The 23,430-nt window shown below is 39.0% G+C and overlaps 1 protein-coding gene across 6 annotated transcripts in view; it reads right to left on the bottom strand.

Moving 5' to 3' along the window:
* mast2 (microtubule associated serine/threonine kinase 2) overlaps positions 1-23,430 on the bottom strand; it is a 116,193-nt gene that overhangs the window by 61,430 nt on the left and 31,333 nt on the right. Inside the window, exon 1 of one of the 6 annotated variants that reach the window (XM_027154416.2) lies at positions 3,802-5,384. The exons of the other annotated variants lie outside the window; for them this stretch is intronic. Coding sequence (XP_027010217.2) covers positions 3,802-3,840 — 39 coding nt within the window. The 5' untranslated portion in view covers positions 3,841-5,384. Of the gene's footprint in view, positions 1-3,801; positions 5,385-23,430 lie in introns of those variants that run through there. 6 annotated transcript variants of the gene reach the window in all.

Here is a 23,430-nt window from a genome sequence, read left to right on the forward strand (position 1 = left end):
TACAAATAAAAACACACACCAGGTCATTTCACCAAAGCAACAAGGCTAATATAAAGATGAAACATCTATTACTATAACTAGTAAAGTTGTAACTTTATGGTTAATATAAAGTGTATCTATTGCCCCTTTTCCACAGAGGCAGTTTGAGTGCTGGTTTGGAGCCAGAGCCTAATTTAGAACCAGTTTTTACTTTCGACAGCCAAAGCACCGGCTCTGAACCAGGAAAAGTGGTTCTTAAGTAGCACCAAAACGTTGCTGGTCTAGACTTAAGAACCACTTGCGTTAGGGGCTGTAGGCAGGGCTGTGGGCGGGGCTACTGTTAGCGCCTTTGTTAATGAACCTTAAGAATACTAATGTTTAATACACTTTTACTTTTCTGCAATATGATCAATTATCAGCACACATGATAGTAGGTAGCTACATGCTAAGGCTAACCTTTTTCTGTGTTAATCATAAAATAATGATATGTACTTTCTCGATTACAACCTCCGTTTATAAAGATTACACGGAGTTGCACGTACACGTTTTATTCGCTGCGTTTGGATGCCAATGTAGGTTCACAAAGCCATGAGCATTAACAGTAAAGCAACATCCGCCATTATTGATGTTGTGTTTGCCGCTGCTGCGCTAACGTTGCTGGGAAACATGACACTTATACAGTGACCTCAGACTCGGCTCTGTGATGCTCTCTAACCGATGGGAAGGCAAACCGGTTCTTAGAAGGTTAGTCAGCCAACTTTGAACCAGCACCAGCTCTGAACCAGCACCCGGTTCTTTTTGGTGGAAAAGGGGTACAAGTGTCTCTAAACCATTACTGAACATCACTACTAACTCAGATTGCATCATCTACCCTCATCTTTTTCCCCTCATAGTTGTAATGAGCTCATCTATATACTCACAGGAGAGCAATTTACTATTTAATGTGGAGAGTAGCAAGAAAGATGAGAATAGAGGCTAATAATGGTGTGTAGCCCATTTTTACATGGCGACGGTGTATTGTGCGTCGGTGCTTCAAGTCCATTTACAAAATGATCCTCTTACATCTACATCATCCTCCTTTATTACAGGACTGAATACATACACCATCAGAGGTGTGCAGAACTGTAGAGAACTTCTGAGTATCACAAAGTTCACACAGTGTTCATTTACTGGATGTGTTTGATTAAAGAGAGCTAAATATAAAATCTCTCTCAATGTCACATGACTTATTCGGGCAACGTCTGTTTCTAAATGTGCTTTAGAATGTGTTTCTCATTGTTAAGCATCATGATAACATGTTATAAACATTCTTTTTAATAAATTAATTATAAAATTTTTTGAGCGGTTTAATAATTTGCCGGGATGTCCATAGCACTCAAAGTGAACCAACCGACATCAGATTAATCCCGTTAAGACGAGCTTGATTTCCACTCAGCGATTTATCCAACAATGAATCGACAATGCAGAGGTTTCTGGTACACACTAATTAAATACATTTATTAAACACACTGAAGCTGTACTATAAAACTATTCACATTTATTTAGATGCTAAACTCTTCGTTAAAAATAATCAAGTGGAGTGGTTTGGAAATACTGAAAACGTCAGCAAAAAAAAAATACCCATGTTGAACACACCTCTCGGATAAATTGTACTCCTAGAGCAATACTTGCTGGTCTAAGCCTGAAATAAATCAGCAGACTCACAATATCAGCAACATAGAGATGGGCCTGTAGAGCTTATCTAGGTGCTGCTTATTACTCACAGGATGTGTTCCAGAGAAAACCAATTTCCCATTTTATTCCTGGACTCAGGAGACAAGCTGGGTTTGGTGTGAGGGAAGAGTGAGCCAGAAGAAAACATGAATGACCATAAATTCAAACTAACCACAACACGAGACGGTAGTAAACCCCTGATAAATATATTTAAAATACTTCATGAGAAAAAAAAAGCGCCCAATTTGGGTATGAAATGTGTTTAATCGCCTAAACGTTGTGCTTCACATCATATCTGGATATTCATTGTTATAATAATTCATATTGTTTGTTGAGCAATAACACTGGATAAAAAGCACAGCCAGGGTTCGGGAGACCACTAGTAAACAATATTTAGTAGAACAACCATTAACACTCTCTCTCTTTTTAACCTCTTCCCTAAAGACCTTCCGAGTGCATCTTTACAGACCAAAGGGTTTAGGTGTTACACCACTGAGACACATTAAGAGCATTAAGGCGAAAGCTTCAGATCGTAACAGCCTATTCATCAACAACAACAAAATGGCGAGGGGGGTCGTTATTACGGAATGACTCGAACAAATAATGCTGAATAATTTAATAGTACCTTGAAGTAATGTACCACACACGATACCTCAGAAATATATCAACTGGCTAATCAAGTCGAGAGCTAAAAAGTGGACAGGATTCCGATAGGAGTTTTTGGTTTGATCCCCAGGATTTAACAGAACAGAGCCTCGGGGTAGAAACTTAGGATGGAGGGATTTGCAAAAACAAAGCCCCCCTGCACAGATCGGTGAACGCACAAACCACAGAGCTCAGCAAACATCACCGAGCCTAACTGCCAAACATTCTGCATAGTCTCTCATACACGAATGCTAAAGCTAAAGCAAATTAAACTCTCACGCTAACAGAGCATGAGGCAGTAATCGGTTTTATCGATACAGTATGCATTATTAACATCCATTATTCCCGGTACTACATATATTCCCATGAAACAAGAACTCGTTGCTTTAAGGTTCTTTGGCCTTCATTAGGATTGATCAGGACACTTGACCTGAACCTTTCGGTGAGATAAAGTGTGTGCATTTTTGCTCAGTTTCAAACTAAATTCGATCATCTTAACAGGAGAAACCTGATCTATCCTACTAGCATGTATCTTTCTGGGATTAGATAAGTGTCATGTCTCCTGGATAAGCCTAAATGCTCTTCACAAAAGGCCAAAAGTAAAAAAAAATAAAAATAAAAAAAAAATAAAAAAAAAAAAAAAGCTCACGTAATTACTAACAAACTCGTTACAACACAGAAATTCATACACATGACCATTTAAAGTCTGACTAAAATATCAGTGCTTATGGATGCATCACTAGGATGCACAAGAGAAATGTTTTTGGTATCATGCTAGTAGTAACAAAGTAGAACATCTATAAACATCATTGATTATTATTTTTGGCTTATTCCAATCAAATAATCACTCACAGTTTTACTAAACCTGATTCAGTGACTGCTGGATTTAAATCATACTAGTGATATAGATGGATCGTGTTTGCCTGTGGTATTCTTTGTAACATTATGGGCTTTGTGGTCATGTCAGACATTTGCTAATTCGATTCTCAGAGATAACCTTGCACCCTGAATGCTCATGTTCCATATACAGTAGTAGATGTGGTAAAGTTAAAGAGGTGGGACCTTACGGCACACGGACAAACATTTACTCGCTTGAAATGCGTTGCAAAGGAATCTGCAAAGACGATGCAGAAGTATTTTTCGTTCATTTGAAAGATATTAAAGAAAACGTAAACTGCAACCTCAGTATCTGTACGAATTATTACATCCAGAGCGAACTGTGTTACATCACATTTTCAAGGTTCTCGTCAATAGACGAGGCGCTTAACTGTGAGGAACGTCAGCAAGCGTCAAGAAGGGCATCAACTTTATTCAGCTGGTAGTAAGTCATTGGTGTGAAAATGCAACTAAAAAAAAAAAAGTGTCCGTTTTAAACATCTACGACAGTTAACACAATGGTGGGCAAAAAGAGAGCATGAAAAATTTCATAACACATTTTTAAAATCCATTATCGGGGAGACTTACCTGGAGACCTCGCCGTCTTAGAATACTAGAGTCATCCATTGTGCTGTGCTCAGATATGCAGTGTTAGCGCCTTGTTAAAAGACGAGCGAGCGGTCAACGGCTGATTTGGGGCAAGGACTCTGTGCAAGGACTCGGGGCAAGAACACACACTTTCAGTTCATCACTTGTAGTGGTTCTAGAGAGAATTGTGCCATAAACACAAGGAACAAATGGGAGGTGAAAGTTCATTTCTCACAGCTTGTCTCATCAGTTAGTGTACAGATTCACTTCTTCATCTGTATCATGTTCCTCATACCACCATAACAGTGAGACACTGATGCGATTGTCCGATAAATGCAGCAAGTCACAGCAACAGAAAAATAGCTTTGATGGTCTTTATGCTTCTTACAAAACAGTTTCATTTGGTCTATTCCAGTGAGGGGCATTAAGATCTTCAAATAAACAAACTTGTCCCCACCACCTGGAAGTGCACTCAGTCCTACGTTGATGTGTGCTGTGTGATCTCGCCCTATGACTGAAGACTCATCGGTTCAGTGCAGCATCAACACCCATCTTTGGCACCAAGCCCATCTAAAAAAAGGATGTGTAGCATCAGCCTTCCCCTGCTATCCTCTACTCCCACTTCCTGTGGATTCCCATAAGAACTGATTTCTATGGAAACCCCTGGCTCCTCACTACTCGTGGGCTTTTAGTGATAAGAATGGCAGCTTGGAGGACAAAAATAGAATGTTAAGGACAATGCAGTCCTGCCACTGAAGCATTAGTAAAAAATGAATCCAACACCACCATTCCATCACGACAGAACCACTCCCAGTAGAAGGAAAAAAATATATGTTCAGAGGTCTAACGTTCTTCTCGAATGATAATTACTTGCATGACAGTTCTGTAAGGCTTAGTCATTGAGTTGGATGGCTGGTTCTAACAGCTCTGTAAAGACAGACGTCTCCGCTCAGCTGATCCAGAAAGACTTCACAGCTGCAGAAGCAACCTACAAAGCAAACAACTCCGTTCAGTCCCTCAGTGTGAGATTCCACTCCTCCTTATCCTTCAATCGAGGCATGGTGTAAACGAGCTCCGGGTGTCCAAAAAACAGACGGAGCGATGACACTATTTGTGTTCGGTCAGATTTTCCTTGGTTTCCATTTCACTGTAACTGCATAGTTTTCTTTCAGCAGTCACTTGGTCCACCTGATAAAATGAACTTGTGTTTAACCGTCAGTGTTTTTGATCTGGAACAGCTGTAGCAAGAGAATAAAGTAATCCATGAGCAGTAAAAGAAGAGTGGCACATCTATTCGCTTCTATTGAATTTTGTCATTAAATGTGGCATTGGTTATGAATGAGCTGTGAATGTAAGAGTATTTGCCACGGTCGTGATATCCTACAGAGCTTCTTTGTCCAGCGAACATGTACGCCGGTGAATCAGACAACTGCTCTTCTTCTGTTCCCACAACTGAAAATGAAATCCTTCTTCTGCATTCTCTGTGTTCCTCACATGCCTCTGCCTTCCTCCTCTGTCCATCGCGTAGGAGCATTTGCTGCACAGCACGCTCTGTCTCTCCCATCAGCCAGGCAACACATCCGGCGAACCAATCTGATGCTGGCGAGCTCGTGTGCATTTACATAATATGAATGGGGGAGCTCTGAGACTCCGCCTGTTCACTCTCCTGTCTTCTGCTATTCTAATCTCAACACATACCCAGATTCAGCTCCTAAAGCACACTGAAACACGGCAATGAATAAATGATGTAGTCCCTCAGCCGGGATTAATTATTTAGTCTTAAAGCTTGAACAAAGCTCACTCAGTGTTTAACACACAGTCTCTCTTCATTTGTCTGTTTGCTTAGAGCTGTGTACAGTAAAAAATATTTTAACAGGACTCTATGCAAGACCTCTCCCTCAGTCAGTCTCTCTGTCTCTCTCTCTCTCTGTGTGTGGCTGTCTGTCTCCCTCTGTGTGTGTGTGTGTGTATCTCTCTCTCTCTCTCGTGTGTGTGTGTGCATCTCTCTCTCTCTCGTGTGTGTGTGTGTTTCTCTCTCTCTCTCTCTCTCTCTCTCTGTGTGCACAGCTCTTCACTGCTTTGTTCCGTTCTCAAGGGGAGACAGGGACATGAGACACATGAAAGAGAAAGATTACCACCTATGCGAGTGCTTTTTCAGAACCTTGTCCTTATTACTACCATGCTTCGCTCTGCTTTTCTCTTATAACCATAACTAGCACAACTGCAAAGACTGCGAGGACAAAAAGAGAGGGGGAGGAAAAAAAAAAAAAACACACCTCTCCACCGAGCGACCCACTTTGAACGAGATATGTGCGACTGATATGACAAGAGGACTAAAAGCGTTAGTTCCAAGTTATAGAGATTTGCATCAGCCATGGAACCGGTTCTCATTTCCATAACCAGTATATTCACCTGCAACTGGTTTATTGTGCAACTACTGCTGTGTTCTAGTGATGCGTTTGTGTCATTTGCTACAGAGGAGTTAAAAACCAAATGTGATGAAAGCCTTGGCTTAGTGCCTTATACACACACACTGCTTACAGAACCTGCTGTGTCACCCTGAGAAATAGGCCAAGGTCTAAAACAGGTTTCTATTAATACTTGCACCAGAGAAAGACTAAATTCTTAAATTTTATTGGACAGAAGGCATGCTTAACATGCTTGGTCTAATAAGCTACTGTATATAATTTAATATGCAACTCTCTAGAGCCTGGTTAAGGTGTTGGATTACCGATTGGAAGGCTGTGAGATCGAATCCCATGTCCACCAAGCTGCCACTGCTGGTTCCATGAGCAAGCCCTTAACCCTCAATTGCTCAGTCGTATAAATAAACGAGATAATGTAAGTCGCTCTTGATAAGGGCGTCTGCCATAAGCTGTAAATGTAAAACGAGTATAAAATGTGTTTTTTTTAACAAATTAAACCAATTACAACTAATCTACATAATCTATAGTTTTATTATTTATAGAGTCTTAGACGCAGGAGCCTTCAGTACAGTAAAGTGTTTAAAATAGAAAAAAAAAACAGAAAGCGTAATCATTTTTAAGAGCTTGATAATATAACGCTATAATTCAACAACATTAAATCTAACTTTAAGCTGGCAAAATGTTCATTTATGTACTAAATGAAACATTGTGGTATATATAAAACACATCCCACACCAGGAAAACTATTTGCTACTGAAGGGTAGCACAGCCCTTGTCATCACAGCCATCGGTGTGTATAATTTTCAGATAACATCATGGGCTATTGTGCGTTACGTGCCATTATTGTGTCAATCATTACTTTCAGAATATTTATAATGTTTAATTTTGACCCTATAATTCTATCAACATTTGATTAATTACCAATTTTCAGCATTTATATCTCTCTATAAAGAAAAGGATAAGAAGATTCTTTCATCGGTTTGGCTCGGCGTGGATGTAAAAGTCTTAAACAAGCGCCTGCTCGCTATGAACATACGTATCTCAACTACTCTCGTGTGTCCTGACTGTTAAACCACACCATATGAGCTTGATCATCGATGTCCTTCCCTCTCCGTGTAATAAAGTGCACAGTATTTTACCTGCACATGACTAGTAATTTATGTATACGAGATAAAATGTCACCACTCAAGTAGAAATCAACCCAAACTGGGGAATAAACATTACATACTGCTGGTCAGTCAAGCCACTTAAAAGTTGAGGACATATTTACAGCTATTACATCTATCAACACAAACAACAGGAAGAAAGCCTAGGGAGGAGGAAAAGGATAATTAGTGACAAACAAACAGCTTTAGAGTTCATCCACCAGCCAAATAAGTGCATGTTCAGTTGTAACCTGGCTAATTGGCAGAGAAAAGAGAAAGTAAAAAAAAAAAAATCTGAAGCAAAGGTCAAGGAAAGGGACTAATAATAATAGTGTGTGAAACTGTATGTCAGACAAATACACACACACATCCATAACTATCCTGTCCTGAACAGCTGGTTCAAATTCTAAACCTGTCTGAGATACAATAGGAGGTTCATAAATACTGACTAAGTAATTACCGAGTTCTGATTGGGCGTAATGAATAACAAGGAAACTCTCATCATACAAAGCTTAACCGTATGCTGTCCAGTTAACAAATATTTAGGACGTTACTCACTCCATCTGACACCAATCACTCATTCTTCACAGGTCTGGGCTTTGGGCTGAATAAACAGAAGCCTTTTCTCATAAAATAAAATAAAATAAAATCCATGCTCAAGTAAATCAAATGGAGGCGAAGGCAAAATTGTGTTAATAGCTACAAGTACCGGTGGATTCTAGAGCAAAACCTTCAGGTGTCACAAGAAAGCTGAAGATGAAAAGGAATTGAAGCTTTCAGCACAAAAATGTCCCAAAGCATACAACCAACTAATCTAAGGACTGGCTTAACCAACAGAAGATCAATGCCTTTGAGTCCAGACCTGAATCTATCTATAAATCAGAGTGGTGACCTGAAGCATGCTGTACACAGAAGTCGCCCTCACAATCTGATAGATCTAGAATGGTTTTGAAGTTCATGCTGATAGTGTTTTTGCCTGAGAGTCTGTCAGCATGGCTGAGTGGTTTAATAAAATCTATACATTATCTATATGATCTATTGTATACATTGGATAAAAATTATAACATTCCTTCAGTTAGAAAATGTAAACTGCAATTTAAAGAGCTTCAGAAAGTAAAGTAAGCTACTATAAAGCAATCCACAGCAATTCCTCCACAAGTCCACCTACCTACGCCGAAGTAGTATTCCCTTCTTAAGATTAAATCTATCCTAAGTCTAGGAGGGAAGGAGGGAGGGAGGAAAGAAAGAAAGGGGGAAAGAAAGAAAGAAAGGAGGAAAGAAAGAAAGAAAGAAAGGAGGAAAGAAAGAAAGAAAGAAAGAAAGAAAGACAGGGTTGACAGACAGACAGACAGACATACATACAGAGAGACAGACAGACAGACAGACAGACAGACAGACACAGTATCTCCAAACCTAAAGCAGCACCTCCCATTTGTTAGAGCTCTCACCAGTAAATTGTGTGCCTGCAGCCATCTATAAATTAGTCATGAAAACAGACTGGTGTGCAAATACTCAATGCAAAGGTGAGTTAAAAGAAATCACCATTCTAGCCATGTTCATTCTACAAATGGATTCACTAATGTACAATCATCATCAATAATTCCAATAAACTTGTACTAATAATGATCATAAATCCTACATATCAGCAGCTATGGTCAATGCTACATAATCAGATCCAGAATTACTGGCACACTTAATAAAAATGTGTAAAAATAAAGAAAAAAGTCTTTGGGGTTAACTAGTTTAACCTCACAAGTGTGCAGTAAGTTTGTAATCTGCAACACGTCTATCATAGTTCTTAAAAGTATCTTGTTATTACTCATTTATTAAAGCTTAAAAACACTTACGAACGTACGCACTCTAATAGGAAATCTTTGTAAAAAAAATATATATATATATATATATATATATATATATATATATATATATATATATATATATATATATATATATATATATACATATATATATACACACACACAATCTACAAAAATAAATAAATCTCCTAATTCTTGTATCCTGCTAGATTGTAGATGATTACAGAGAGAGAGAGAGAGAGAGAGAGAGAGAGAGAGAGAGAGAGAGAGAGAGAGAGAGAGAGAAAGGGAGGGAGAGAGAGAGAGAGAGAGAGAGAGAGAGAGCCCGAGAGAGAGAGAGACCGAGAGATAGAGACAGAGAGAGAAACAGAGACAGAGACCGAAACAGAGACAGAAACAGACAAAATAATAAATCTCCCAATTCTTGTTCTTTCTGCTAGATTGTAGATGATTGTAGCTGTACATTATTAAATACCGTTACCAGGGGATGTGTGAAGTCGTGTTATAATGTAGGGTCTCTAGCAATGAGAGTGACGCATGGTCCTTATGCTAAAAAACGTACACTTCAGTTCAAACTCAAATTCACAGTGGGCCAAAATATAAAACTGAAATAAAGTCACGGGCCAAACTGAATATTTATTGAAAAATTAACTGCAACTGTTATGTAGTGTTCAACCTTTTTCATATGGAAACAAACTTTAGTTTTGCTTAAATACAGGATTTGGATCAACCAGAGATTGATACTACAAACACATAAGAAAATAAATTTGAAATAAAAGACACATCAGTGGTGTTCATTTCACAAACTTTGACTTTTTGAAAAGCTCTCCCTCATTAAAGAGTCGGATTTTGTCGTTTCTGCTGCCACAATAAAATTTTACAGCCTTTACAGCAGCTTCACTTTTTGATTTTGCTTTCATGAACATAGTCTGTCAGGAAACCAGACTTTTTTTTTTCCACCTTCTGGAGCTTCTGCTTTACGTCCAGGTCCTTATACTTCTCATAATGTTTTGTTTTATAGTGTCTTCTTATGTTATATTCTTTCCTTACAGACACGTTAGCTCCGTTAGCACACAAGACAAACAGGTCTATCCTTTATATTCGTGAACAGATAATCTGCCTCCCTCCTGTCCTGAAAGCTCCTATTGTCCATCTTTCGTTTGGCCATTTTTGTGGAGGGTGGAATTAACTTGCCCGATGTGACTGTAACATGGTTGTTAACGACTGTCAACAGAGAATGGGGGGCGCTTTCTGTTCGTGACTACGCGTCAAGGCAAGGCATTCTGGGATTTGTAGTATTAGCGGAGCATGCGGCTAGTCAGCTGTAATGCACATTTGATATGATCTCGCGGGCCAAATATAATTACACCGCGGGCGGCCTGAGTTTGAGCTTCATTAGAAGCGCGTGGTAGTGTGTACGTGCGCACACGTGTCCGCCCGGGCGAGCCGAGCATGTTAATTATCAGGTCACATGACCACAAACTGTTTACAGGCTATAGTCTACATGTAGGATGTGGTCATTAATTAGCAGGTCACTTGAACACAAACTGAAGGCTACAGTCTACAGAAAGCATAAACTGATCTGTCATGTTTTAGGAACACAATCATTTATCTTAAGGCACTGAAAACATTTTAAACTAGAGAGAATAAAAAAGCACTTATATGGAAGCTCTTTTTCCACAGGATGTCAAAAATTCTTTTGTAAAGAATATCTTTACAAAATGATACTTAAAAATGAAAATTCGTTGAAGTACATTTCATCGGCCAGGGTGATCGTTTTGTCATTATAACAGATTCTGGAAATTCGGTGAGAGAAGCGATTCCACCGTAACAGTTACAAAAAACATGAGACCTCCAACCTGTAATTAAATGAAATTACATTAAATTAAATGTATAATTTTATTAAGAAATTAATAGCACCCCTGCATTTTGCACTTTGTAGTACATACAAAGAGAGAGAGAAAGGCAGAGAGATGCAGAGAGAGTCACAGAGACATTCCTAGTCCTACTGTGGACTGATTCCCACTCAGTGTCTGCCATTGAATGCTAGAAGTCTTAATATTTTGTCGTGTGAGATTAAGCGAATTAACCACAAAAGACATCCGTCTGTGCCAAGCGCACCTATAAATCTGGAGATGTCTGTATATTGCAATGCATGTTATATTTTTTGTTAATATGTGACGCAATATCACTGCAATACACTATTATTTCTACATCTTGCAGAGCTGTAATTTTTGAGCTACTGCTAACGATGAAGGGAAAGTAATCTCTGCACAGACAGTGTGATAAAAAGAAGTTGAAAATCACTCTTGGTTGTGGCTCAAATTCTCAACAACTAGTGCGAGCTAAGGTGCATTAACCGGATAACGTATCCTGGCGTTACTAAGTGCATGAGTTACACAAACACAATGTGTACGAAACCCATCCTTAGCTGTGGTAATGTTAAATAAATCATCAGTAGCATTAAGCTCTGTGTCTAATGTTGTATTTAATAGAACACTACCAAGTCAGTGCTTTGGATAAGGTACAGAAACGTCACCAGTGCTCTGTCTAAACACCTACAATTATCACGACGTCATCAAGATTAACGCAGCACACTGGCTAACATTAGACCATTACACATACCACACATCTTAAAATACCCCCACAGTAACCTCTAATGTGCAGCACAGAACTGCATAAAGACACGGACACTTCAGAGCTCTGCACGTGTCCACAAGAGGTTTTATTCGGTGATGCAGACTGTAGCGACTAATGGACTGTAGATAGCAGAAATAGATACAACTTGTACAGTGAACGTTAAAATATAGCGAGAGCTGCTAAAGTGCTGATCAAGCTGCAGGCCAAGAATCCTCAGATCTACTTTCCATAAGTAGAAGAACATTTAGAGGCTCCCAGGAGACACAACTAAAGATCGGTTACATTATTTTAGCAGCTAGTGAGTCGAACACAGAGCCTTCTGTGGCCAAGAGACAAAGACAGGACAAATTGGCCGTTCTCTCTGGGCAGGTGGGGTTGTGTTTCACTCACTCTTTCTCTCTCATATAAATCACAGCAAACTCTTGTATGAGGCAGAGGGCAGAAAGCACTTTGCAGTGATGCAGTTTGAGCAGCAGCTCATACCCTGATTTAACGTGTCTTGCAGGACAACACTAACTGGATATGCTGTACGTTTGAACGTTTAGTTTGTCTATTTACTGATTTGAGCAAATGTTTTTCTCATACACTAGCTGCTTTAAGAAAAAAAATGGATGGAGTAGATTGCAAAAACCCAAAGTTGGCAGTGTGTAAAAAACAAAACAAATGAGAACCAACGGCATTCACTAAATTCCAGGGGTTTCGTTATGACGTAAAGTGGGCGTGTTTCTGGAGGTCTTGGAAAAACCCTCTTTCAAAAACAAAACAAAAAAAATAATAGTAAACCTACAATGGATAATGAAGGACAAAACGGTCATACAGGTAGATTTCATATTTTATATCTATTATGCTTTATTATCTTACAGTTAAGCTATTTTCGAAAACAAATAAAACAACCAAAAGCTACGGTTAGGGTTAGATTATCAAATAGGCCACGCCTACCTGATGATGCAATATCTGTTACACTGTTCTGAAATCCTTGTAAATAAGTGCATCCCGACAATCAACACCTGAACATGCAAATGTTTATATACACAACAGAAACTGTTTATATCTGTGTAGTAATGTTTCACTGGAACTAGTGAAGAAAATGCAGTTGGGAAAATGTGATCTACGCGTGTCCTGTCTGAACACTTAGCTTTAGCTCTGTACGCTCAGTCCACTTGTTCTCATTAATATTACTTAAAAATATAAAAATAAAATAACAACAATAACAACAACAATAATAATAACAATAATAATAAGGGACAATTGCGGGCTGCTTGACTGTGCAATATTTGGACGAACTGAAGACAGAAGGTGGTCTCATGACAATAGATGCAGTGTTCATTAGGAACTCCGTTTGGAAGCTCGCACCCACTACGGCATACCAAACCGAACCACTGAGTCGATCTTACTCAAAAAGTCTTTCATCTGAAGCACGTCGTCGATTTGACGAGAACGAAATAATCAATATGAAAGAAATAGAAATGCATTTAAAAATATAGATTTATATTATTTTCAGTCTGTAAAACAAAGTCAGATTTAATACAATGCTGTTAATGTTGATGCAGAACAATCAGTTTGACAATGCGACTACACCTTTTCCCTGGAATGGATCCTTTTCCATTCCATCCCACGATGTGTACAGTATGCCGTATGTGTGCGCATGTTAGAACACAAAACAAACAAGTATTCTTTCCATCCCAGAACTCATGGTAATTAAAGAGTGTCTCATTTCTCAGCCACAGCCCTGACTTGCACAAAACACTAACAGGAAACTCTCTCCTGAAGATAATGGATTAATATCAGCATCACCAAAATCCTGATATGAAGTCTGGGTGTGTGAAAGTGGATCTGTGCTTGTTACAACACTGTGGAGCTGCAAGTTTGAATACAAATATATTAACATAGTTACTTAGTTAAATATCAAGTAAACTTTAATATACTGTAGGCTATTGTAAAATAAAATGTCAGCTGGTTAGACAGGTAGATTATCATTGTTTAAAATGTATTTCAGCCTGCGGATAAACGTGAGTAATTTAATCTGCCTGTTCATCTGTACTGCCATTAGGAGTTCAGAACATAATGTTTCTATCACATTCTCTCAAAGCTCCATAGTCACACCTCCATGTTTGTGTGTTATTTATGACAGAGGCGATTTATACGAAATTACAAACCTTTAGGCTGGTTTCTTTTTAAAACAAATTCATGACAAAGGGCAAATGAGGAAAGTTTAGGTAAGTTCAGAAAGTTAACAAAAACATTTACAAACCGGTGAGCTGGAAAAATATTAATTATATTATGAACAAGAAATAGTTCAAAAGCAGGTTTTTCATCATTAAGGCAGTTTGCTACGTTGATGTCCGTCTAGTTTTCTCAGAGCACCGCCAGATATATTTACGCCACTCACACAAGCTCTTTATAAAAATAGAGAAGCATAAACACATCCATCAACAAGTCACTGCTGTCCTCTCCTGACTGCCTGTTTAGAGATGTAAATAAAGAGCCGAGAGCTCAACGGCAGGCCAAAATGCCACCCCTCATAAACATGCCACTAAAAATCCGCAGTTCAAGCCACAGCTACAGAAAAGCTCACGCTCAGCTCCGGTGTCCAGCAAGAACAGAGTCTAGGAGAAAAGCATCGTTCAGCTGATTTACTCCCAGAGGATGTCTGGGACTCACAGCTATAGGATTAGCCTTCAGGTTATCCACGGCAGGTTAATTTACAGGCAGTGTGGGTTAAGTTATCATTTAGCTGACGAAGCTTTTCATACACTGCAGGCACTAAGTTGCTGTTACTACAATACAGGTTTATTATTTTCCAATAACACAAACATTCCTAATTATAACAGGGTGTGCACACATGTAACCAGCATATTGTACTTTTTTCCTTAGATTTTTTTCCCCTTTAAATGATTATTTTCCACATAAACTTTAGAAAAGGCTTTGACATGATTTAAGATTTATTTTGCTTTCATTTTTTTATTCAACCGAAACCTGCAGTTTTAAAAATTGGTGTGTAGACATTTTATTTCCACTGGACGTCTTAACACGACAACGATTATACTTTATACTGTTAAATGACTAGGCGATGTGAAGCACCCAGCAGACAAGGTCCTGTGTATTCGGTGCTAATATAAAACCTGGTCAATTTTTTCCTGGAGCTACAAAGCTAAATTATATAAGCAGTTAAGGAATCTGCAACTAATTATCCTCAAGCACTCTGAAATATTTAAAATCTCACAAACACGCTTGCCTTGAAGAGCATGGATGTCTAAACCAGCATCTTGAGTACAAGCTTTAATAAATATTAATGGCAGTGAGTGTGATCAATACCTCCACTTCTCCAGCTGACCAATAATGGCCTGACAGGATTATACAGCGTGACTTGTGTAATGGCCGCTTTAAAAAGCAGGTTATCCGAGACCACCAATCAGACAATCCGTGGCACTCAGATAGGGCTGTCGTTTTTTTTTTACCCGTTTTCAAACATGACACGAATTCTTTTACATTACACTGTGTTTGGGGAGCATCTTACATTTTTCTCATTTATACAGCTGAACAACTGAGGGTTAAGGGCCTTGCTCAGGAGCCCAGCAGTGGCAGCTTGGTGGCCCAGAGATTTGAACACACAACCGTCTGATCAGTAGTCCAACACTGAGCGACCGCTTCACCAAACTATAATTTGCCCACATGAAGTGCAAGATGCCTCCTAAAGTGCATTAGACTAAAATCATCATGTGGAAGACTTTAAGTTTCTACATCATACACGGCAAACTTACGGTCTGTTAATCAACCTTGTAAATACAGTTGTATTATTTCACGTCAACAAATCTTCAGGCTCAACGATTACTATATACTAACATACGTACGACCTTGTATAGCTGCATATTATACAGTAGTAAAATACCTAAAAGGATGTTTGTGTTACAATGGCCTTTTTTTTCAGTCCACAAAAGTATATAAGCAAGGAATTACGAGTCCATATTACGGATAGTTTTAGCAAGTTCTGTGAATAATAGATTAGGTTATACGGGTTCCGATGTTGCTGGGCCTTTGGGACAGCCTGTGTGATTGATCAGATTTTCTACCATTTTGGCTGTTTGCCCAAAATTCAGTCACAGCAACATTAATTTCAGACAGATTTTCTCAGACCAGCTCGTATATTTCTCCTTTATTTAACTAGCAAGTTCCCAGTGAGAACCATTATCTTTTCTAGTCCAGGTCAATATGTGGTGAAAAAAAAAACCAAGCTGATACTTTGATAACTTTGGTGCTGTACTTTGTGTGACAGTGAAATCAGCAAAAAAAAAATTACATATTTCAGGGAAAAGTTTCTGAGTAAAATTAAGATTCCTCCAAACAAAGAGGCTCGTAACATCGTAAAATAAACCCAAAGACGGTCTGACGACTGATTTCAGCTGATGCAAGGAAGCAACAAAGACAGGGAAAAAAACGATGAGCCATTTACGGAAGCGACAAGCTTTTATAACAGCACTGACAGTTTCCAAGGCAACCCCACATGGCTTTTGTTCGCGTGTGTGTCAGGTGAAGAAACCGATCTTATCTGAGAAGGATGGAAATGTGTAGGGAGAATAAAATCCAGGACAGTTCAGCTGACATCGCAGCGGCACCGCCAAAGCACTGATTGAAGGGAGATTTAAAAAAGAAATTTCCAAGACACGCGACACACTCAAGTGAGGAAATGACAGACGGGTAAAAAGTGTGTGTGTGTGTGTGTGTGTAAGATTTATAAATAAATGATATCTCAAGGGTTTATAATCTGTTCTATTTCAAGGTTTTAAGTCTAGATTTTTGTTTTCTGTGTGTGTGTCAGCCAAGTCTCTGAAAATAAACACATACGGTTAACTCCATCTTGGTTTACTACACAAAACTCTGAGCTTACGCCATCATGCCAAATATTACACACCACCATATGTTCAGTGATGGTTACTTTCGACTATTGAACAGTGTGGAAGTGAAGCAGACATATTGTGCACAGCAATACATGCAAAATTAATCTGACACTACAGTGTGTGCAGGGTCACAGAAACCAAAACAGCTTGTAGTCTCAGGTTCCTGTTCCTATGTGACAGGAGTAGAATATGAAGTGGATTTCGCTTGCTGTAGTCACGTTCGCCTCAAGGTTCTACATGTTGTGTGTTCTGAGATGCTTTTCTGCTCATCACATTTTTAAATAGTGGTTATTTGGGTTACTGTAACTTTTCGTTCGCCTCGAACTAGGCTTGGCGATAAAACGATAACGATACGTATCGCGATAGACACATGATCGATATCAATAAAAAAATGTGTTTGATAAAACGATATTTTTTATTCTTCGTCTGAAGAAATGTTTGGTTGCATTAACGAAGGCACTCGCTCTCTGGTAACCACGCTAACAGTAAATCATTTTACAGTATCGTGTTTGGTTGCTTATATCGTTGTCTCGTGCTGGTCTGCTGGATTCCTCTTCAGTAACCGGTGACTGATAAGCAGAAAATGAGCCGCAGCGAGTGAGGAAATTGTAAATAAAAAGAGGAAAAGTTAGCTCAACATTATGGCAGTTTCTTTTTTGGATAAGTTGAAAATAATGTTTAAATGTAATATATTTTTCTCCTTGTCTTTATTTTAAATGGGTCATAAAAAATATCAATAAATTATCGATATCGACCGATATGAAACACTGATATTGTGATACAGTTTTCAGCCATATCGCCCAGCCCTACCTCGCGACTACAAAGCGACTCACTGGATGTTTTGTTGTTGTTGTTCACACATCATTCTAGTCCAGCAGTTTCTGAAATACTCACATCAGCCCATCTGGAACTAACAGCTATGTTACGGTTTAAGGCACCAAGATCCCACACACACACACACACACACACACCCCCATTCTGATGTTTGACATGAACATTAACTGAAGATCTGGATCTATAACCTGCAGGATTTTCAGCATTAGTTAATTGGACAGTTAGTTGCAATGGGCAGGTGTACAGATGTTTCTATTTTAGATTGCCATTAGTACAATGTGTCATTTAAGCCCTTCATATCTACACAAAAATGTCATTTACTGTATATACGCAAAGTGCACAGCAAGAATAATGTATGATAAAACATCCATAAACAGACCATTTCTTTTCAGAGCTTAAAAAAAAGGACTTGACCTATTAAAAAAAAAATTACTAATACACTAAGGGGTTTACAATTAGGACGAATTAATTTCACAGCCTTCGTTCACATTTGGTTACTAGCAGAGTTGCATTAAAATGTTCCTCTGAGTAAATGATTAGCTGCTAGCTACTATGATGAAAGTAACAGAAAGAAATGCAGCATATTTCAGTTTTTACAGATTCAAGAACTCAACAACCCTGTTACCATGTCAGAAAGCGATTAGTGCGTCTTTCAAGAGGAGAGTTCAAAACAGGACTCTTCTCTTTTGGTATATATATATATATATTTTTTTTTTGCTATCAAAATGCAAAACTCTCTCTGCAAAAATAATTTGGTATGTCAGGAATTTGTTAGTTGAAAATATCAAAAAACTAGTTCCTAATTATGATGTGAAATCAGTACAAGCTTAGAATGATGTCGTCCCTCTGCCACAGATGGCACCCTAATGCACACGGCACAGAAAATTTTAAAACCACAGACGTTTCAAAGTCATCATCTGATTGGTTGGATTCTGAAGGATATCTAGATATCTAGATCTAGACAAAGCCGTCATAATGCTCTTACATACCTCATGAAAGGAGGAAGCCGTCGTGTACACGGACGACTGTGAGCACTTCTGAGTATCAGCTAAATGCTAGACTTTCCAAATTATATTAAAGTTCATCGTATAGACTCATTAACTTGCACAACATTCTTAAATTAATGATATATGGTTAAACACCAGCCTGTTTCCACAACTGTAAACATGATTCAGGAAAAAAATAATAATCTAACTGTGATTGGTTGCTTTATATGTCACTCAGACGCCCTCTCGGGTGGTCCTACAGATAGAGGTCACCTGTAAAGTTTACATAGTAAAGTTGCTAATATTGTGTAATATATAAAGATAACAGCCAATTACCTCAAAATAGGAAAAAAAAAATTATACCTATTTAAAAAAAAAAGTCACGTCTATGTGAAACAAAACTCTGTTCAGTGTTTCATTTAAATGGTCAGTTGCTAGAGTAGCTCCACAGGAGTGCTGAGGTAAATGAGAAACGTCATTACAGATACATCACCCTTGATCAAGGTCCATAATATGAATAAAGTGGATAAAGCGGGTCAAATTCCAGACTCCATAGGCATCTGTTAGGGTCAATTAGAAGGGCAACTACATAATTTAACTTAATGAAAAAGAGAACAAAGTGTGGAACACTTGTTTAAGCCTTCGGTGTTTATTTAACATGGTCTGAGTGGAAAAAAAGAAATAAAAAATTTCTCAGAAGGGGTCCGTCAATTATTCCCAGAAAATGATCCACCAGAAGCGGTAAGCAATGCTGCTCTTTGTTATTCATATCCGCACTCATACTGTGCACTCATGTCGAGCTTTTAATTTTTCATGGGCATCTTAATTGCTGCGTGGACCCGAACAAGCAGGACTTCACCACAGGGAAGGAAAGGAAAAAAACTCAAGGGAGAAACGAGGCCTGCTCATGGAATCACGCAAAAAAAAAAAAAAGGACAGAATTACAGCTGAGGAATGGACCTGGACTTCAGCCAATTAAACTCTGAATCCTGCTAGAATGTCAATCTCTAAAGGTCACAGCTATGAAAAACGAAAAAAGAAAAAGATCCAGACTAGAATGTAAAGGAAAAAAAAATAAAAAATAGATGACAGGATGATGAAAAACAAAGCACAAATGACAAAACACCAGTGGTGAAGAGCAGGCTGCCTTCCTGTTTGTTATTCTGACTGCTTTAAAATTCAAATGTGATCAAGCCGTGAATCTTCTCCCTGGTCTCAAGAACCTGGTCTGGATTCTTTTACATCCTGTAGAGGGCACTAAAGAAATCAATGGATGCAGGAAAGTCTGTTTGAAGCATAAAAAATACAATTGGAAATAGAAATGAAGCGTACACGGGCAAGAGAGAGATAGACGTGATGCGTGTATCTAATGTAAGGTCACAATATTTCACCGATATTTTTAGTGATTCGCTGAATCGATTTCCAGCGTCTATGATTTGAACTCAATACGTAATGGTTATTTGTGGTCTTGCACTACATACACTCTATGGCCAAAAGTATGTTGACTCTTGACCACTGAGAACATCCCATCCCACATTTATTCCCCCTGTACTTAATAAAATAAGCTCCACTCCACTCTTCTTGGAATTTTCTACTAGATTTTGTGGGTGTGGCTGCAGGGATTTGTGTTCATTCAGCTACAAGAGAATCTCTTAAGTACAGGTACTGATTTTGGCTGAGGAGATCTGGGGATGCAGTCAGAGTTTTAAAGGTTCACCCCAAACGCGTTTAGTTGGATTACGGTCGAGGTTCCGTGCAGGTTCTTCTGTACTAACCATGGCAATCCATGTCATTATAGAGCTCGCTTTGTGCTAAACAGTATTCCCATGCTGGAACACGTCTGGTCTCTAAGGTCAGGTGAAGGGAAAATGTAATGCTGCAGCATACAAAGAGGTTCTATACAGTTGTAACATTTTGGGAAGATGAAAGAAGTTTGATAGTCAAGTGTTCACACAGTTTTGTTAACAGATGTTAAAAGTGTATTAAAGTATTTCTCTGTCAAGGCAGGCCCAGGTGTTGTGCTACAGGGAAGATGTGAGCCCGGGCCCCGGTCGTGGACCTCTCACCCTCCTCCGCCATCGATCTTCGCGATCCCCACCCGGAAGCGCTTCGTCCCCGTTTGCGAGACAGAACATGATGCAGTGATCATCGGAGACTCCATCGTCTGCCACGTCCGTGCTACTGCGGCTAAAGGTAAGGTACACACTTGCAGTTTAGCTAGTGCTCGTGTTCTTGGTGTCGCTGCACAGGTACCTGGGATCCTGAGCAAGCACACAGAGGCTGCTGTCCTTCACTCTGGCAAGAACGACACCAGCCTAAAGCCGCCTTCACACTGCACACGACAAACGGACACCACTGTCGCATTTCGCCCCTAGTGGCAGTCGCACAGAATGTGCAGTATGATCGTGTAGATGTCAACATTCTCGTGACACCCGAAAATAACCACTCTCGCCGAGACCTTTTCTCCGAGTTAGGTAGTGTTTTATCCACACTGATTTGCAATATTTTCTTTTGCGTCTCCAGTAAAGGAGAGCAAAAGCAAGAGCCTGTATTCTCCCTCCATTTATCATGGTGAATGAATGAATTAATTAATGAAGGGGTAAATAGAAACAATCAATGCAACAATAAATCCAGAAAGACCGCGAATAATTTTTGAGGAAACATTGACAACATTAAAAATAATACAATATTAATATTAATAATTTATAACTTCATCAATAACGATGTATTTAAAACAAAAAGATTGTTTTTGATACAGTTTAAAAGTTACTAAAGTTAATATTAATACTTTTTAATAATTCTTATCACCTCGCGCACACGAACCTGATTGGACAACATTGGAATACATCACATCCGGACGGCATATCGGATGCGGTGTAGTCGCACAAGTTAAATTTTTTTAACGGATCCAACGCTCAAAACGGATCCGAAAATTACGCAGATGGTCGTCACCTCACGCAGCGACCTTGCGACTCTCCATAGGAAATGAATGACTTCCAGTTTATCGGCGGTCGTTTGTCATGTGCAGTGTGAAGGCGGCTTAAGGCAGATGGAGAACCTGAAGAGGGACTTCAAGACCCTGGTGAAGACAGTTCGCAGCACATTGCCCACAGCAAGGATCAACGTGTCTGGACTGCTTCCCACGTTCCAGCGACTTTTTGCCTTAAATGAATGGTTACAGTCATGGTGTCATGATCAGAATCTACTCTTTATTGATAACTGGAATATTTTCTGGGAGCGCCCTGGGCTATTCCGTGCCCACGGAAATCCTCTCGGACAACATCTCCAGGGCGCTACACACTCATTCAGTCTGGTAAATTAGAATTTAAATCTTCATTTTAATAGCTATTAATTCACCTCATAATAGTCAAATTAATACAAACACACACACAACTCAGCTTATAGAAACTGTGCCTGTTAATGCATGAGAAGTTCTCTAAATAATCTTACCATAATCAGACCAGAAAAATGCTAAAGAAACAAACAAAAACAGTTCCTAAAGTTTGGGCTTCTGAACATTAGATCACTTGCACAGAAGCACTTATTGTAAATGAAATCATCTCAGAAAATAGGTTTACTGCACTCTGCCTTACTGAAACTTGGATTAAACCAAATGATTACATTGGTCTAAATGAGTCTACACCATCAGGATATATCTATAAGCGTGAGTCTCGTCAGACTGGTGGTGGAGGTGGTGTAGCCACTATCTTTAGTGATTTCCTTACTGTTACTCAGAGAACGGTATAGATTTAATCCTTTTGAAGTGCTTGTTCTTAATGTTGCACTCTCGCATGTACACGAAAAAAATCCATGGTGCCTCAAGCTCTAGCGACCATGTTTAGTCCCCCAGGACCCTACACTGATTTTCTAAAAGAAATTGCTTATTTTCTTTCAGACCTATTGGTTAATTTTGATAAAGCTTTCAACCAAGTTATCGACTCGTTCGAACTATTATTCCGACCACTAAAAGACAGATTCACAAATAACCTGCCTGATCTGTCTCAACTCCTTAATGTACCCTTAAACACAAATAATCTAGATGTAATGACTAACAGCATAGGCACTATATTCATTAGCACATTAGGACACTGTTGCCCCCACCCGTATTAACCATGGTATAATGGTCATACTCACACCCTCAAGAGAGCAACCGGTAACCTCGAACGAAAGTGGGGGAAAAAACTAAATTAGAGGTTTTTAGAATTGCTTTAAAAGCTGCTAGGGCTGTGCACCTGAGCAAACTCATAGAAAATAACCAAAACAATCCCAGTTTCTTATTTAGCACAGCGGATAAATCAACCAAAAAAATGGAGATCTGAACACACTATTCCATCACAGTTCAGTAGTGAGGACTTTGAAATTATTCACTGATAAAAACTGAAAGCATCAGAAACAAAATAGTTGACGTTCAACCTGTGAGAGCGCCTTGTGACCCAGTCTCACCTAAAGCTAACTACAGTGCTTTACAAGTACAGGACAGAAAGCGCTAGATAAGCTTATTACTACTGCTAAACAAACAACTTGTTCACTAGACCCCATTCTTACTAAATGTGTTACATAAAGCTGGTGAGCCTCTTTTTAGTATTATTAACTCCTCGCTATCTTTAGGTTACTTCTCTAAATCCTTATTCGGCCCCTCATTAAGAAATCTAATTTAGATCCTAATGAACTATCGAATTACAGACCTATTTCAAACCGTTTATGTCTAAAATACTAGAACTGGTTGTGTCTGTTTAACTGAGCTCCTTCTTACAGGAGAACATTATCTTTGAAGAGTTTCAGTCAGGTTTCAGGCACCATCATAGCACAGAAACTGCACTTGTGAAAGTTACAAATGACTGGTTCTTAGCTTCAGACCAAGACTGCATGTCACCATTAGTTCTACT

The sequence above is a fragment of the Tachysurus fulvidraco genome, chromosome 5 (assembly GCF_022655615.1).
Source record: "Tachysurus fulvidraco isolate hzauxx_2018 chromosome 5, HZAU_PFXX_2.0, whole genome shotgun sequence".
NCBI lineage: Eukaryota > Metazoa > Chordata > Actinopteri > Siluriformes > Bagridae > Tachysurus > Tachysurus fulvidraco.